The 17766-nt window shown below is 36.9% G+C and overlaps 1 protein-coding gene across 11 annotated transcripts in view; it reads left to right on the top strand.

Annotated features, from left to right (window-relative positions):
- The window catches only part of TFDP2 (transcription factor Dp-2), a 188498-nt gene that overhangs the window by 114048 nt on the left and 56684 nt on the right, over positions 1-17766 (top strand). For 10 of the 11 annotated variants that reach the window (XM_042998662.1, XM_007086342.3, XM_042998659.1 and 7 more), the window contains one exon: positions 12016-12119. In XM_042998662.1, coding sequence (XP_042854596.1) covers positions 12016-12119 — 104 coding nt within the window. Of the gene's footprint in view, positions 1-7324; positions 7348-12015; positions 12120-17766 lie in introns of those variants that run through there. The other variant, XM_007086346.3, reaches the window with a different exon arrangement.

A 17766-nucleotide genomic window follows, 5' to 3' on the forward strand; every position in this document is an offset into this window, starting at 1 on the left:
CTCTAGCCATTCAGTGGCTGTTGGTGTAAGATAAAATGTGCTCTCTTCCTCTCACTCTTTTACTAGGCATGCACGCAGTGCCTGTGTGCCATCTGGTGGGTGTATTGGCTGTGGTGATGGTGCTGGAAGTAGTGGTTAAATGTATGCTAAACATTGAAAAGTTGTAACATTTAAGAAGGAGAGACTAAAGAAAGGGTCATTCACCTTTCTTTTTTTTTAAGTTTAAACAGAGATAAGTGTAATAGAGAGTCTATTTATACTCTATTACTTCCTTAATTCGAACAAAGAGAAAAAGGAACCTTGAAGCAGTCTTTCCCATATTTGTTAGAAATATGCATTCCCACCCAGTTTCTGATTCTTTAGATGTTGAGTGGAGCCCAGGAATGTGCATTTTGAATAAGAAGCACACTAGCCCCCTCCACCCCCTTTGCATCTTATGACCAGGCACATTTGGGAAGAATTGCTATGAAAGATTGGAAGAGCCAAGCTGTCTGAGGCCATATGGTAAACTTATTCAACTATTAATCAGAAGATATATTGTCCAAAAAATGGAAAATTCTAACTAAGCATGTAAAAAGAAATGAGAAAATTAAGACTTAAAGGTTTCCTTTAGTGAGCAAGATCATAGAAAAAGGACAAAATGACATGTTTTAACTAAAGATAAAGAAGCCAGTGAAAAAAGCAATAGGATCAAACCTATAGATGAGACCAATATTTTCTTTTTTTTTTTTAATTTTTTTTTTTTAATGTTTATTTATTTTTGAGACAGAGAGAGACAGAGCATGAATGGGAGAGGGTCACAGAGAGAGGGAGACACAGAATCTGAAACAGGCTCCAGGCTCTGAGCTGTCAGCACAGAGCCCGACGCAGGGCTCGAACCCACGGACCGTGAGATCATGACCTGAGCCGAAGTCGGACGCTTAACCGACCGAGCCACCCAGGCGCCCTGAGACCAATATTTTCAAATAGACATTTAAAATATATTGAAAAGGGAGCACCTGGGTGGCTCAGTCAGTTAAGTGTCCAACTCTTGATTTTGGCTCAGGTCATGATCTCATGGTTCATGAGTACAAGCTCCGCGTCAGGCTCTATTAACTGTGGAGCCTGCTTGGGGTCCTGTCTCTCTGCCTCTCCCTCCACATAAATAAATAAACTTAAAATATATATATTTTAAGGAAAGGAAAAGAAAAAAAAATATATTTTAAGGAAATATATATTTAAGGAAAGGAAAGGAAAATATGTATATTTTAGGAAAGGAAAAGGTCCTACAAAGAAAACCTAGTGAGAATGGATTAAATGAGTTCGAAGATGTTTTAGGTTTGAGGAACTAAATGAAAACAACTATAATATTCCAGATATCAGAGCTTGAATTAAGTTCATTCAAGAAATGAAGAGGCATTGTTTAAATCCTGGCATATGGGAAGGTGAAGGAAGAAATTCTTTTCTCCTTTGAAAGTGAAGAATCCAGGGCATTTATGGTTTTAGATACCAGAGAAACAGCAAATCATTTTCAAAGGTGTCCTCCATGTAAAAATGCTTATCAAAGCCAAGAGAACAGATTTGATCCTTTAGGCAAAGTATGTAGGAAAGACTGACAGAAAGATTTATTGACCCATTTAGGAGCATGCCCTTAGGGCCAAGAGCCTGTTTCTTGTTAGGGCCATTTCAAGGGTTCTTTCTTTGGATCCAGGAAAGATTTTGGTTAGATGGTCCATTTGGGGGAATCCTACAAGTTCTGTGTTCTAACAGCTGCAAAAACATTGAGGCTTTTCTTCCCTGCCTATGGTCTGTAGGAATGTGCATTTCAGATCTTCTGTCCTTATCTCTGCACTATAGAATGCTTGAATTCCATTTTAGAACCAAGTACAGAGGGGGAGATTCTAGAGGCCACTTTAACTATTAAACTTTGGAGATACTAGGAAATTTATCTTCTGTTTCTCATACCTCCCATTTGCAGCAATGTTGTGGTTATGGTTGTGTAGATATGCTCTATTTTACTTATCTTACAGTTTTGGTGTTTCCAGTTGGATATGCTGTCTTTTCAAATAACTATGAGTTATTAATGTGTTTTATTTATGAAGATAGTGTGTGGAACTATTGAGCCTGAGTTACTTGTCAAATAAAAGTGATAGATATCCTCTAAGCCATCCGTATTGTTTCTCTCTAGTCCACTCTTCAGTGATGTATATGGCTTTCTAGATGGCTGGCTGAAATTAGAGCTACAGTCTTAAGGTGTGGAATCTTTTCTGTTTGCAAAATGAATTGGCCTATTCTAGAATCAACCTGTGACTTGACCTCATTAGTACTGTATTTGAAACCAATTGATAGTTCTTTATAACACTTATTAACAAATAGCTAAAAGGTTAGTGCAGGAAAGAAAGAAATGCTTGACACTTTCCATTTCTGACTCTGCTTACTCTCTGGTGGAAATGTTAATCACGAATGAAATAAAAGCATGTGATACTGTCACATAAATAGGCAGATCTGTGGAGCAGAATAGAAAGCTAATAAATTGACCCAAATGAGTAAACAATCAAAGTAACGTTTCATATCAGCATAAGGGAGGGAAAGTAGATTATTAAAAGTAACCATCTGGGGGGGGGGAGTGGATCTTTTACTTCTCACATTGAATAAATTCCAGATGAGGCAAGGATGTAAAATTTTAAATGAAGGCATTAAAGTATAAGAAAACATGGGGTGTGTTTAATACAATCTTAATGATAGCTAATTTCAAAGAACAGCATAGCCAACTGGAAATACCAAGCCTGTAAGATAAGTAGAATGTAGTATGTCTATGTATAATGTGCACCTCCAAGGAGGAGAATAAAGATAAATAAACTTTGCTCTGACCTTCATTATTATATTTAAACATACTTACAGGCCTTTTTACGTATGACACAAAAGTCACAAAAGGAAAGAATTACTATAAAATTAACCACCTTCTTTAAAAATGTGCTTAGAAAATCATACGTAAAAGCAAAAGGCAAATGTCAAATTGGGAAAAATATTTGCATCAGATATAACAAAGTATACTTTTTCTTTTTTAATATTTAAAGAGGGTCTGCCGATAAAAGAAATCACCAACAGCCAATAGAAAGATGGAAATCTTCAGGAAGGAAAATTTAGATGACTTAAAACATGTCAGCCTTACTCATAATAATAAATTAAAATCAAAATAAAATGAGAGGCTGTTTTCAATTTAAAAGTTGACAAAGTTTAACACACTGAGATGGTAAGGATATGTGGAAATGAACAGTTTTATATATTTCTGTATGGAGGGTGAATTGCTGCAGTCATACAACCAGTGTGTGTAAAGACACATATAGTCATTCATTATTATTTGCAGTAATAAAAGATTTTGTTAATAATGTTTGTAATACTAAAATATTTTCCATTACTAAGGGATTGATCAATAAACTTCTAGAACCATAAAAAGTAATACTGTGTAGCTAGCAAAGTAAATATTGAGGCAAAAGTATATATATGGGTTTGGAAGGACATCTAAGATACAGTTATTAAGTGGGGAAGAAAGCACATGCAAACTGATATATGGGAACAACTATATGGGAAGGAAAAAAGAATGTTGTGCATATATGTTTGTATATGCTTAGAATCCTTCTGGAAGGTTATATACAACTTGGCACCAGTAGCTATCACTGGGAAAGGGAATGGTTAGGTGGTGGTTGGGGATGGGACGAGACTTACGCGTCTCCTGAATCTGTATCCTACGCTTCCATCCAAACATTCATGTATTCATTCATTCATGTAGCAATATCTGTTGAACTCTACTATGTTGTCAGGCACCATGTGCTAGGTGCTGGAGATAGAGCAGTGGATGAGATAATGAAGCCTCTGTCCTTATGGAACTTAAATTCTGGGAGTGGGCAGGCAGATAATAACCACCACAGCAAGTAAATATTAATAAGCAATATATCATATAGAGATAAGTACTCCAGTGAAAAACCATAGTAAATTAGGAAGTACTTGTATAGAGTGGTCAGGCATCTCTGAAATGATGACCAACCAGAGACTAGAATAAAGCTAGGGAATAAGGCAAGTAATTATCTGAGGGAAGAAAGCAAAAGGATTGCATAATCTATAATTAGCCTCTTACTAATGAATATGAAATTGCCTAAGTCACTTTTTTCCCATCATTTTTATTAGTAAGGTATAATTTGCATGGAACAAATCCTAGTCCTTTTAGCCTGGAGTTGTACAACTTGGATGAACACCTACACCACCACAAGCTAGGTCATTTTCTAACTATTTAGAGCTGAAGTTGGACCCTGTGTATGTGTATGGGATATACCACTACTTCTGATTTGAGGTATTTATAAACCCATAAAATAGCCATATTCTTTTTTATGGTAACTTTCTAATTTGGTTCTTCTAGAAAGGATGTGATATAGGCTTAGGTGAAGGTTTTTCCAAAAATCAATTCAAGCCAAAAAAAATTTTTTCCCCAGAGAGTCAGTACTGTGAAAAAATAACTTATACTGGCATCATGTAGACAAACCACAGTTATTTCGCTGAATTTTTCATTCTAATTGAATATTGAAGGTGACTAACTGTAACTGGAACCCTGTAAAGAATTATGAGTGAAAGAAATCTTTGGTGTCTAGACAATTCTAATGGAAAACAGAAAGACTGTAATTACTTAGAAAATTGAAATAAAATTTTGAGCCAAAATTGTGTGCCTGTGCCAAGATTTGGCATAAGTTTTCAGCTGTTTTTCCAAGCCACTTCCCTAGGTGATTGATCTTATTTAGTTAATTCAGGGAATTGCCAGAACCAAAATCCAGGAAGGCCTTTAAATTTTTGTTTTTAATAAATACACCAACTGCCAGAAATTGGCTTCTGGACAGTGTCAGGCCCCTGTTGCCAAGGAGCTGTGAATTAAGGCCAGGTACTTAGGAAAAATTCTTTAGACCTGCTTTGGTTTACTTCTCTTGACCTGACTGAAATTTGGGGATATTGGATGTTTATATCCTATTTAAATACATCCTTTTGAGTCACACAATTTTTTAATCTTCAAGAAAAATTTGTTTAATGTTTATTTATATTTGGAGAGAGAGAGACAGAGACAGAGTGTGAGTGGGGGAGGGGCAGAGAGAGACAGAGACAGAATCTGAAGGAGGTTGCAGCCTCTGAGCTGTCAGCACAGAGCCTGATGCGGGGCTCGAACTCACAGACTGTGAGATCATGACCTGAACCGAAGTCGGACACTTAACCGACTCAGCCACTCAGGCACCCCTTGAGTCAGAATTTTAAACATTTTCGTTCTGCTGCTGAACCTAATTGATTTGATGAAAGTGAACAACGTCTGAATACATGGCTTTTATTTCTGAATATTACAATTACTGAAATCTCAGTGGGGCGCCTTTAACTACTTCCAAAGCAGATTTCATTTTAACTAATTATAAAACACAGATACCTCATTTCTAGATCTTTATGTTGTTTCAACATCTATGACTGATTCTCACGTGCTTTCCCTTCCTCCCTCCCCTCTATCTTTTCCCTCCAGAATGGCAGTGGCTTTTTAAATTATAAAACAAGTACATGCATGTTCATAAAATGTTTTTTCAAGTAATAAAAAAGTGTAAACCAAGTAAAACCTTTCTCCTCACCATAACCTCTCTTACATTTGTTGTTTACCTTGCCATACCTTATATGCTTATATAAACTTATGTGTATATGTAGTTAGGTAAATGGAATCCTACTAATCATAATCTCTTATAATGAGAACGTTTTCCATGGCAAACATATACTTGTAATTTTGTTTTAGGGACTGTATAATATTCCATCATATACATGTACCAAAAGATGTTTATACATTTAAATTGTTTTTAGGTTTTTGCCTGCATCTATAATGCCGCAATCCTAGGACATGTATAATTGTTTTTATCGGCTTAGTTTATTAGGATATATACCCAGCAGAGGAATTGCTGGTCACAGGATGTTCCCATTATTAATTGTGATGTGGATGAAGAGGCCAAGGGTCAGCTTGCCACTTAGGCAATGGAGGGCAGTTGAAAGGACATTTGTTGAAGTGGAAAGAAGCTTTAAAATGTATATAATTGTTTTTAAAGGGCTTATTTAAAATTTTGTACTCTAATTCACAGACTCATTATTCCTCTCTAATTACTGTCCTCCAGAAAGACTCTTTAATACCCCCTCCACCACTAGGGTGTTAGCCCCTTGAGCACAGGGGATGGTGTCATTTGCACTGAATATCCATAATGCTTGGCATAAGTACTTAACATATAGTAGGTGCCAAGTAAATATTTTTTAAATGCACCCATTTTGCCACATTTTTACCAACTCAGGGCATTATCAAACTTACTCATCTTTATCAATCTGGCAGGTGAAAGGTTTCTTTTTTTTTTTTTTTTTTTTAATGTTTATTTATTTGTGAGAGAGAGACAGAGTGTAAGTCAGGGAGGAGCAGAGAGAGAGAGAGACACAGAATCCGAAGCAGGCTCCAGGCTCTGAGCTGTCAGCACAGAACCTGACGCGGGGCTCGAACTCAAACCACGAGATCATGACCTGAGCCAAAGTTGGACGCTTACCAACTGAGCCACCCAGGCGCCCTGAAAAGGTTTCTTTTTTTAAAAAGTGTTAAATTTTTCATTAAAATCAAGAATCTTTTCATATCCTAGATAATTTGGGTTTCTTCATGTACTCAGCTTATTTTTGTATTGAGGTACTGTTTTATTGTTGTAGACATATAAGTGGGAAGTTAAGTAAATAAAAGTTTTTAAGGATAGTTTTTAAGGATGACCTATGTGTTGCAAATTTGTTTACCAAGTCTGAGATTTGTCTTTTAAGTATATTAGGTCTTTTACTATTTAGAAAAATATTTATTTTTAGGTAGTCATGTCTGTCAGTCTGTTTTCAGTTAAGATTTCTAAATTCTGGGGCACCTAAGTGGCTCAGTCACTTAAGTGTCTTGATTTCAGCTTAGGTCATGATCTCACAGTTTGTGAGTTTGAGCCCCGCTTTGGGCTCTGTGCTGACAGCTCAGAGCCTGGAGCCGGCTTCGGATTCTGTGCGTGTCCCTCTCTATCTGCCCCTCCCCTGCTCATGCTCTGTCTCTCTCTCTCTCTCTCTCTCAAAAGTAAATAAACTTACAGATTTCTAAATTCTGTAACATGATCAGAAGGACCTTCTTCATTCCCAAATTATAAAAAACTATTATTATATTTCTTTAAATACTTTTGTGGCTTTAATTTTTATGTTTAAGTATTTGATCTTTCTGGAATTGATTTTTGTACAAGATAAGAAATTGAAATCTAAGGTTTCTTTTATCCAGGTGGACACTTCTTGTCTCAGAAACATTTCTTTCAGGTGTGTGTCTTTATTTTGTTTTAAATTGAAGTATAGTTGGCATACAATGTTACATTAGTTTTCAAGGATGTGCAAGCAAAAACATTTTTTAAGTAATCCACCCTTTCCCCACTGATTTGAAAATGCTACCTTTGCCATATATAAAATTTTCATGTATACATGCAATAATTTCTGGACTTTAATTTCTGTTTTGTCAAGGTTTTTCTATCTGCTTCTTAGCAATAGCACATTTCAATCACTTCAACTGTGTAATAATTTTGAAATCTGGTAGGCTAAAGTTCCCCTCTTCCCTGTTATTCCTTTTTTTAGTTTTCTTGGCTGTTCTCTTTGTCTTCCAGATGCACTTTAGAATCAATTTGTCAAATTTATGAAGTTCCCTCTAAATTCTTTTGGTATTAACTGACATAACAGATCTGGCTTTAGTGATGTTTTTCATTTTGTTTTGACCAAAGTTCTATACTCTTAATTCTTCTTTAGTGTTAGGTTTAAAATTGGAGTCAATTTGTTCCCTAACCTTAATTGTCTTTTTGTGTTTCTTGTTCCACTGGTTTTTGCAAGTTTTTGACTTTTGTTTCTACCAGTATGTCAGTGATGATCTCATTTTAAACATTCAACAGCACTGAGGTCAATTTTTAAAATCATCTGAGAAGACAAATACCACATGATTTAACTTACATGTGGAATCTAAAAAATAAACGAACAAACAAAAGGAGAAACAGACTCATAAATACAGAGAACAAAACTGATAGTTGCCAGAGGGGAACAGGGTGGGGGATAGATGAAGCAGGTGAAAAGGATTAAGAGGTGCAAACTTCCAGGGACGCCTGGGTGGCTCAGTCAGTGAAGCGTCCAACTTTGGCTCAGGTCATGATCTTGCACTTTGTGGGTTCGGGCCCTGCGTCAGGCTCTGTTATGACAGCTCAGAGTCTGCAGCCTGCTTCGGATTCTGTGTCTCCCTCTTTCTCTGCCCCACCCCTGCTCACACTTTTTCTGTCTTTCAAAAATGAATAAACATTAAAAAAACAAAAGAAGTACAAACTTCCAGTTATAAAATAAGTAAGTCCACAGGGTTGTAAAGTGGGGAATGTAGTCAATAGTATTGTAGTAATGTTGTATGGTGACAGATGGTAACTGCACCCATCAGGGTAAGCATTTTGTAATATGTGTAATTGTCAAATCATTATGTTGTACACCTAAAACTGTGTAATATTGTGTGTCAGCCATACTTTAATTAAAAAAATAAATGTGAGGGGCACCTGGGTGGCTTAGTTGGTTAAGCGTCTGACATCGGTTCAGTTCATCTCACTTTGTGAGTTTGAGCCCCACGTCAGGCTCTCTGCTGACAGCTCAGAGCCTGGAGCCTGCTTCAAATTCTGAATTCTGTTGTTTGCCTCTCTCTCTGCCCCTCCCTCCCTCCCTCTTTCTCTCTCTCTCTCAAAAATAAGTAAACATTAAAAAATAATAATAATAAATCTGAGAATCAGACTTTTCAGTGTTGTGCTCTTCCTCATATGCCTGTCCTACCTGGGACTGAGTTTATGGCACAGGTCTATCAATTCCATAGCTGTTCCTCCCCATAGAATCATAGGTTATTATTATCCAGTTAGGGTGAATTCTAAAGTGGTGAACAACTATATTTAGGATGTTTGATATAACCTTAATCTTTAGCAATTGGTAAGATATGCATCTTATATAAAAAACAAAAATCAGTTTCATGGTTACAGAGCAAGGAAACTTTATTTGATATACCAGTTCAAAATAATAAACAAAGGACCTAGCATTTTAACTTATTTCAAACCCAGTATAAGTAATGGCACCTACTAAAAAGTCACAAAAAAAATGCAGCTTAGGCTATATTATAGGAAATATGGTATCCAGATTAGAAAAGGTGATAGATAGCTCCAGTCTATGCTAATCAAGTGGTTATATAGCTTTGTGCATCTGTTTTGTGCCAGGGACTAAACCAGGTGCTAGGATTACAAAGCTTAGAGACATAGCCCACTTAGAACTATATAAATGGTAGCTAGAACAAGCAACTATCATAGGTTTTGTGAAAAGTCAGAAGGGCATCCAGGAACTAGACCACAGAGGCTGGGGACAGCTTTTAAGGAGGAGGTGACACACAGAGCAGAGGCTTGGGAGGTGGAGCTATAGCCACCTTGTAGAAATTATTTGTCCTCACTCTGTCTCCATTACTTCATGTGTAAAACGGAGTCTCTAATAATACATTTTACACTGTTGTCCTAAGTGTTAATGATATATATATGTATATAATATATATATACGTATATATGTATATAATATACACATATACATATATATGTGTGTACATATATACATATACATATATATACATACATACATATATACGTATATGTATATATGTAATATATATAATATATAATATATACGTATATAATATATATTATATATTATATATTAATATATATTATATTTATATATATACGTATATATGTATATAACATATAATGATATACACACACACACACACACACACACACACACACATATGTATAGGAAGCCTCTGGAGCGGACTCTGGCACACAATAATGACTTAGAAAATAGTATGGCATGCCATTTTGAAGTGCTGGGAGGTAGAAGTTGTCCCAGCAGAGAGAGACTTCAAGCAGAAGGAAAGGAGTGTGCCAAAGCTGGAGTGGTTGAGCTGGAGCCTTTCTGGAACTGCAAAATATTTAACCTGATTAGAGTGGAGGAAGTAGCCGAAGATGAAGCTGCGAAGGGAGGCAGGGGTGAGATCTCCAGATAAGAGCTGTTGTGCCAAGTTGAGGAGTCTGAGAGGCATTGGACATGTTTGGAATCTTTAAAGGCCTAAAGTAGGAGAGTGTCCAGAGCAGTTTCCCCAGTTGAAAAACGGGTTTGTTACAGATGTGTGGAGGGGCTAGGAAAGCTGTCTGAAGTAGCATTTCCAGGTGGAGTGGTAGTGCTCAGCCCTGGCTGCAATGCTGAAGCCATCTGGAGAACTTTCAACAGTCTGATGCCCAGGTTCACTCCCAGTCAGTTTTATCAGCAGCTCTGGGGGTGGGACTGAGGCCTTGGTATTTTTTATTGAGTCCCAGATAATTCCATTACACAGGCACCATGGTGAATCACTGAGTTAGCGGGTATATGTAATTCGAATCAGATTTAATAAAGTTGCAAATTAAACAAGTGCTAGCAGCATAAAGGAACCAGAGCAAGAAGATAACAAGTAGGATACAGTGGTCAGTTGAATGAGGTGGGGTTGGTTATTTCTGGATTGGGTCACTGGGATGATTTTGATCGTATTACCAAGACTCAGTCATACACCAAGACTGAGGACATGAAGGCAAAGCAGGTTTGTGTATTAGACCTTGCTGAGTGGGCGTCAAGAAGATAAGGAATTTTATTTTTAAATGTGGGTATTGAGGGAAAATGATAGAGGATAAATGGACAGAGAAAGAAACTGAAGGGGAGAAGCCAATGGTGCAGTCGAAAACTCAGGAGACAGAGTAAATAACTGATGAGTGAGACCCCTGAGAAGACAGGACGTGCAGAGACACTAAAGTAATTTGAGAATTTCCACTCAGAAAGAAGTAAAAATATGTGAGGGTGCAGATAGGTTCACAGGTCCAGGAAGAGAAGCTATAATATAGCCTGATGGCCTGGTTTCCTTAATTGTCATTTTTTTCCCCCAGAGTTTCAATATTGAACCTCTTTCAGATACTTTCTTGGGTGATCTCTTTTGTTATATTAGGTTACTAAGAAAAACATTGATAAACTGAAGTTTGTCCAGAGGAGTTAATAATTGATACAGTTCAGAAAATTATAGGTTAGTTTTTCATCTCAGGAGTAGCACTTGGCTGCCTTAATTTGAAATTCAAAGAGGGGCGCCTGGGTGGCTCAGTCTGTTAAGCATCTGACTTCGGCTCCGATCATGATCTCTCCATCTGTGAGTTTGAGTCCCGCTTTGGGCTCTGTGCTGATAGCTCAGAGCCTGGAGCCTGCTTTGGATTCTCTGTCTCCTTCTGTCTCTGGCCCAACCCTGCTCATGCTCCTTCTCTTTTTCTCAAAAATAAACATACATTAAAAAAATTTTTTTTGATTTAAAGTGTTGAAATCACTTGAAAACACTGTGCACATCCCATAGTTTCTGATATCACTAACTAGGTAGCATCATATTTTTTTTTCTCTAGTATAAAACCTCAAAAAACTACCGTCTCATTTTGAAAACATGTTAATTTTTAGTATAACTATTTTCTATTATACTATAAATATAAATAAATTCTAATGGATATTTTACTTCATATTCTACTTCATACTTCTTTTTATTCTATGATACCTAATAAAGACCTAACTGGATTTCTCAACTGTGATACAAACTGTGATTTGCATTATGTATTGCATTATGTTTTTTCCTCAAAAAACCCACTAAAAGTCTGTCAGGCAGACTGAACTATTTATTTTATAGTTTTCCTATTCAGAAGTAATTGTATTCACTACAAGAAAGCAATCATTAGTATGGCTTTTCAGTAAGGCTTCTTATATATAACTTAAATTATTAAGATAATTATAATTACTAAAGCAAAACTGGGGTTAGGAGCACGAATGTATAGATAGAAGGTGGCCTTGATATTGCAGACATTAACCTCATATTTGGTATCATTTCAGGTAACATTTCATTTGTTGCGTTTCCAGTTTCCAGCACCAACTCACCAACAAAGATTTTACCAAAAACCTTAGGACCAATAAATGTGAATGTTGGACCCCAAATGGTAAGAAAATCATCAAATCTTAGAATTGGAAATTTTGCGTGGGCAAGACTAATTTAAAATTAAAGTTTAAAATTTAAAGCTGTAGGTAAAAAATTCCCGTTCATTTCTTAACTCAGTCACTTTTTGAAAAAATTTTGTTTTCATCTGAATATAACTGGTTAAATCTTGAGAAAAAGAAAGCCACTGTGCTCTTCAGTGTTTAATTTTCATGTATTTGAATATGTGATTTCTGGATGTGTAATATCAAGGTTTTTTTGCTCCCTGTGTGAGGATTCTCTTGTTTTTAAATTGTTTGATTAAATTGGTTCAAATCTGTTATGTTTTATGTTCTCTTTTTTCTTATAAAATAACTTTTATTGCCCTAAACTGCGTACTCTCCTATAAATTGAATATGACCCAGCAGTTCATCTATATTGAGAGCTATTAATCTTCGGCAGTAGAAATAATGAATGAAAAATGAAAAATGTTTAACTGTTACTCTGAAGGTATTCCATTAATTATTTAATTATGCAAGAGCTTGAACTATACAGCACTTTTAGAAAGCTTTATTTATAAACAAAGTTGCATGCAATTTCTCTAAAAGCTACTTACTGTAATGGTCTCACCCACCTTTAGCAAAAGCATGTAAACACTTGAATAGTAAACCTTCATTGTCAGCGCTTGCATATGTTCTCATCTACAGAGCAATAAGGATACATTTTGCCCATAATACTCACTATTGTGGACTCTGTTGAGTGCAACATTATTCAGGCAAAAATATATTTTAACATACTTAGTGACTTCAGCAAATCTTTGAGATTTTAAGACATTCTAGAAATGACATTTTTCTTGATCACTTGAGGACTGTTAATTATCTAAAAAATTCAAGCCAAAGATCTTACACAATTTACTCTAAGTAATGTGAAGAATGTTATCTAGCTCCAAACCACATGGAGACTTAAGCTCAGGTAAGTGTCCCCATTTGTAGGTAGTTCAGGGTATGTTTCAGACATTACTGAGCTTTTGCTTCTCACCAGCCCCTGCAGTGGGTGCAAATGAGATAAGGCACCTGACTTTAAAGTCTGTATTTTGAAAGGCTTTTATATAAACACGAAAATTAAATAAACATGCCCAAACTCTTACGAGTTTCATCCTTACAGTACTCCTCTGTTTTGAGAAACTGTTTCCTGGAGAAACTGTTTCCTGTCAGTATTTTAGTGATACTGCCACGGCTCAAATTTGAATTCCTCTTTTGGTGACAGTTTTTCTTTCCATTGTCCATTTGAACTAATGTGTATGGAACTAACTTTATACTTCAGTTTTGACGATGATAGGTGGTCTTACTCCATTACTACAAACCTGAGAGTCAGCAAAACAAAGGTCAGAAGAAGGGAAGGAGATTGGGGCTCTTTAAGCCAGGCCTTAATTTGTCTCCTTAATTCTGAGGTGTTTTTTACAGTTCTTAGTTCTTAGACAGGAATGAGAGCTTTCTTTTTGACCTCCTAATTGTTGTAGAATCCCACTTAGTGCCATTTCTCTCTTCTGTTGCTTGTCTCTTCCGAATATTGTCCCTTCACCCTCAATCTCTCATCTGTGATTAAAAAAGCATTTTTTTAAGTTGAAAAATTCTTGACTAAACCTCACCCATTTGCTTCTTACAGTTGTCTTTCTCCACTTGCCCTTTAAATTTCACATGTCTCCTTGCAAGCCAAGTCTTAATGGTAGATAGAAATTTCAAATAGCCCCAAGAAGAGAGTAAGTAGTTTTCTGTGTTAATAGAAACTAGTTTAGCAATAACTGTGTTAGTTTGGGATACTTGCCCTCTACTTAAAGGTATCCTGTTTTATACACACACACACACACACACACACACACAGCGTATGTATGATAATCTCATAACTGTATTTTAACATGGTTAAAAAGTACATGTTTCTTGGGGAGCCTGGGTGGCTCAGTCAGTTAAGCATACGACTTTGGCTCAGGTCATGATCTCTCAGTCCATGGGTTCGAGCCCCGCGTCAGGCTCTGTGCTTACCGCTCAGAGCGTGGAGCCTGTTTCAGATTCTGTGTCTTCCTCTCTCTCACCCCTCCCCCACTTGTGCTCTGTCTCTCTCTCAAAAATAAATAAACATTAAAAAAAAATTTTTAAGTACATGTTTCTTATAGTGAAAACTAAAGTTTTGTGAAATAATGAAATCCTTTATTATAATCCCTTATAATTATATAGATTTTTTCCCTTCAGAATACAGATATTCCCTTAGTTTGTTTTTCTTTTTTTAAATTGAAGTATCATTGACACACAATATTACATTAATTTCAGGTGTACAATGTAGTGATTGGACAAGTCCATACTTTATGCTGTTCCCCACCAGTGTAGCTACAGTACAAGGCTACTACAGTCTCTTGGCTCTTACTGTAGATGGCAGTAGTACGTAAGATATATTGATTAAAGGCAGAAAATCTTCCGAATGAGGTTCAGTTGCTGTATGATTTTCATAACCCAACTGTAATCTATTGTCAAAAAAACCACATAATTACATTTAAATTAAGGATGTCTTTGGGCATGGGGAGAGGTGGGCACTTAAATTTAAAATAAGTGTTCATTTTCCTTATTAGATCAACAGAATATAGGAAGTAATTACCTCTAATTTCAACTTGGGATTTCACAATTATGGTTCAGTTTTAATAAAGCATATCTGGACCATCACCTATGTAATTTTCCTGCATTCAGTGGTTGATCAAGTTCTGTTGACTTTTCTTTGATTTTGTTTCTTAAGTTTCACTGTCATTGTCCTAATTTAGGAACTCATTGCATCTCACACGAACTTCTAAATTGTCATTTTAGTTCAAGTCCATCATTCCTCCAATTTGTTCATTCAGGAAATGTTTACTAAGGATTTCTATTATTTTTTTTTTCAACGTTTTTTATTTATTTTTGGGACAGAGAGAGACAGACCATGAACAGGGGAGGGGCAGAGAGAGAGGGAGACACAGAATCGGAAACAGGCTCCAGGCTCCGAGCCATCAGCCCAGAGCCTGACGCGGGGCTCGAACCCACGGACCACGAGATCGTGACCTGGCTGAAGTCGGACGCTTAACCGACTGCGCCACCCAGGCGCCCCTAAGGATTTCTATTATTAAGGACACACCAGGCACTGTGCTGAGAGAAAGGAATAGAGTATTGTTAATCACTCTCAGATCAGCAAAGAATATCAGCTGACAGTTTAACATTGAGGAAGAAAAGAATAAGCCAGAACATAGCAATTCATTTACAAAGCCCTTCTCAGTAATGATAAGTAGTTTTTTTCTATGTCCTATTTTCCTTCATCCTCTCTTCATCTTTACTTTTCTACAAAGCCCTTTAAATTGGGTAAACTGAGCCTGTAGGCTACCGATAACAGATATAGAAAAAGAATTTAGTAATAATATTGCACAGGGGCCCCTGGTTGGCTCAGTCAGTTGAACATCCAACTCTTGATTTTAGCTCAGGTCATGATCCCAGAGTCGTGGGATCAAGCCCCGCATCAGGTTCCATGGTGAGCGTAGAGTCTTCTTAAAAGTCTAAGCTCCTGGGTGGCTCAATTGGTTAAGCGTCTGACTTTGGCTCAGGTCATGATCTTGCAGTTCGTGAGTTCAAGCCCCACGTTGGGTTCTGTGTTGACAGCTCAGAGCCTGGAGCCTGCTTCAGGTTCCCTCTCTCTCTGCCCCTCCCATGCTCGAGCTCTGTCTCTCTGTCTCTCTCAAAAATAAATAAACATTAAAAAAAAAAAAGATGCTCTTTCTCTCTCTCCCCCCCCCTCTGCCCCCTCCCCCCACTTGCACGTTCTCTGAAATAAAAAAAATAATACTGCACAAATTATGCAGTCTATTTCAAGGGTAAATTGGAATGCTTAGATTTGTTTTGTCTCCTGTTCTAGAAATAGAGTAGACAAAGACTCATCAAATACTCAAATTTTCCTTCTTAAGCTTCACACTCAAGGTCGGCATGATATAGGACATTTGAACGTGTGATGTAGTGATTGTTGAGAATGATATCCTTTATATTGTAGAGTATTTCCTTACTGGATTTTGTGTGGACCTTTGGCATACCAGTGAATAAAGAAGCTCCTTTATTTTCATTTTAAGAGCTAAGTCTTCGGTTTCAGTTCATTAAGTATTTGCTGTGCCTTTTCTGTGAATATCTCCTAGCAGTGTATGAGGCTCTGCAAACATTCACTCTACCCTTAAAGATGGTACACTGAAATGGAGGTGCGGAGGTGAGGTGGAATGTGTAGAGGGGGTAGGAGGTACAAACACATTGTCCAGTATTCATATTTTTTCATGAGGTAAACTTCTGCATTCCTCATTTAATAGTCCTTGGAATATAGTAGAGAATCAGAATTCCCCAGATACCTATCAGTGTTTCTTGTCTTTTGTTTTTATTTTCTTATCTATAGAATTAACTTACTAAAATTATTTCCTAGACATTTGTATATAGTAATATCTCCCTAGCCCCAAATTCACAAAATACACACAAACAGAGGTAACTAAAGTTCTTAAATATTTAGCAAATGAATAAATGTTGGCAAGACTTTATTTTTTTTAATAAGTTCTTCTTTTTTTTAATGTTTTTGAGGGAGAGAGAGCGCGTGCATGTGTGAGCAAACGAGGACAGGGGCAGAGAGAGAGAAAGGATCCAAAGCAGGCTCCACACTGACCACAGAGAGCCTGATATAGGGCTCCAGCCCACAAACCGTGAGATCATGACCTGAGCCAGAATCAGACCCTCAACCGACTGAGCCACCCAGGCACCCTGACGAGACTTTAAAAACCAAGTCTGCAGGCCTCTGGGTGGCTCAGTTGGTTAAACCCCACACTCTTGATTTCTGCTCAGCTCATGATTTTGTGGTTGATGGGCCTGAGCCCCAGGTCGGCTCTGTGCTAACAGTGCAGAGCCTTCTTGGGATTCTCTCTCTCCCTCTCACTTTGCCTCTCCACTGCTTATGCCCCTGCATGTACTCTATCTCAAAAATAAATAAACAAACATTTAAAAACCAAGTCTGAACTGAACTTGAAATACAAATGGATCCTTCTCTTTGTTCTTTACGGAGCACATTAGCAACTAACTTAATGACTAGACTTACACCCAGCTTGCAGAAACAGGTGTCATTTGATCAGGGAGACAAAAATTAATTAATATTTTGACCTACATAAGGCAGTAGAAGTAGAATTATTTCTTTTAAGATCTGTCATTTAAAAATTATGTGTTACATAGATGCTTTTCTCTCTTAATTGGGACTTAAACAGAACCTTACTATTGTGGAAATTTTCAAAAGTATACAAAAATAGAATCTCTTCCCTTAGAAAATCCAAAGATCTGGGGTTGCCCAGGTAGGGACAGTCCCGTGCCTCTGGGTTGGAATGAAAAAAAAAAAGAGCATCCCTTTGTGCCCAGCAGCTCATTCTTTGACGGTTATTCACATGGGGCGAATATTGTTTCATTAACACCCCCTTCACTGGAGCATGCCCTTAATTTTTTGACAAAAATACTTTTAAAGATATTACTAAAATACTAAATTGTTTTTTGTATTAATTATTATAAACATTTTTGGAAAGAAACATGGTCTATTTACCAGTGAAGTCTAAGAAGCGTTTTGGTAACATATATCAAAGAACTTTTTTTAAATGT

This window comes from Panthera tigris, chromosome C2 (assembly GCF_018350195.1).
Source record: "Panthera tigris isolate Pti1 chromosome C2, P.tigris_Pti1_mat1.1, whole genome shotgun sequence".
In the NCBI taxonomy this organism is placed as follows: Eukaryota; Metazoa; Chordata; class Mammalia; order Carnivora; family Felidae; genus Panthera; species Panthera tigris.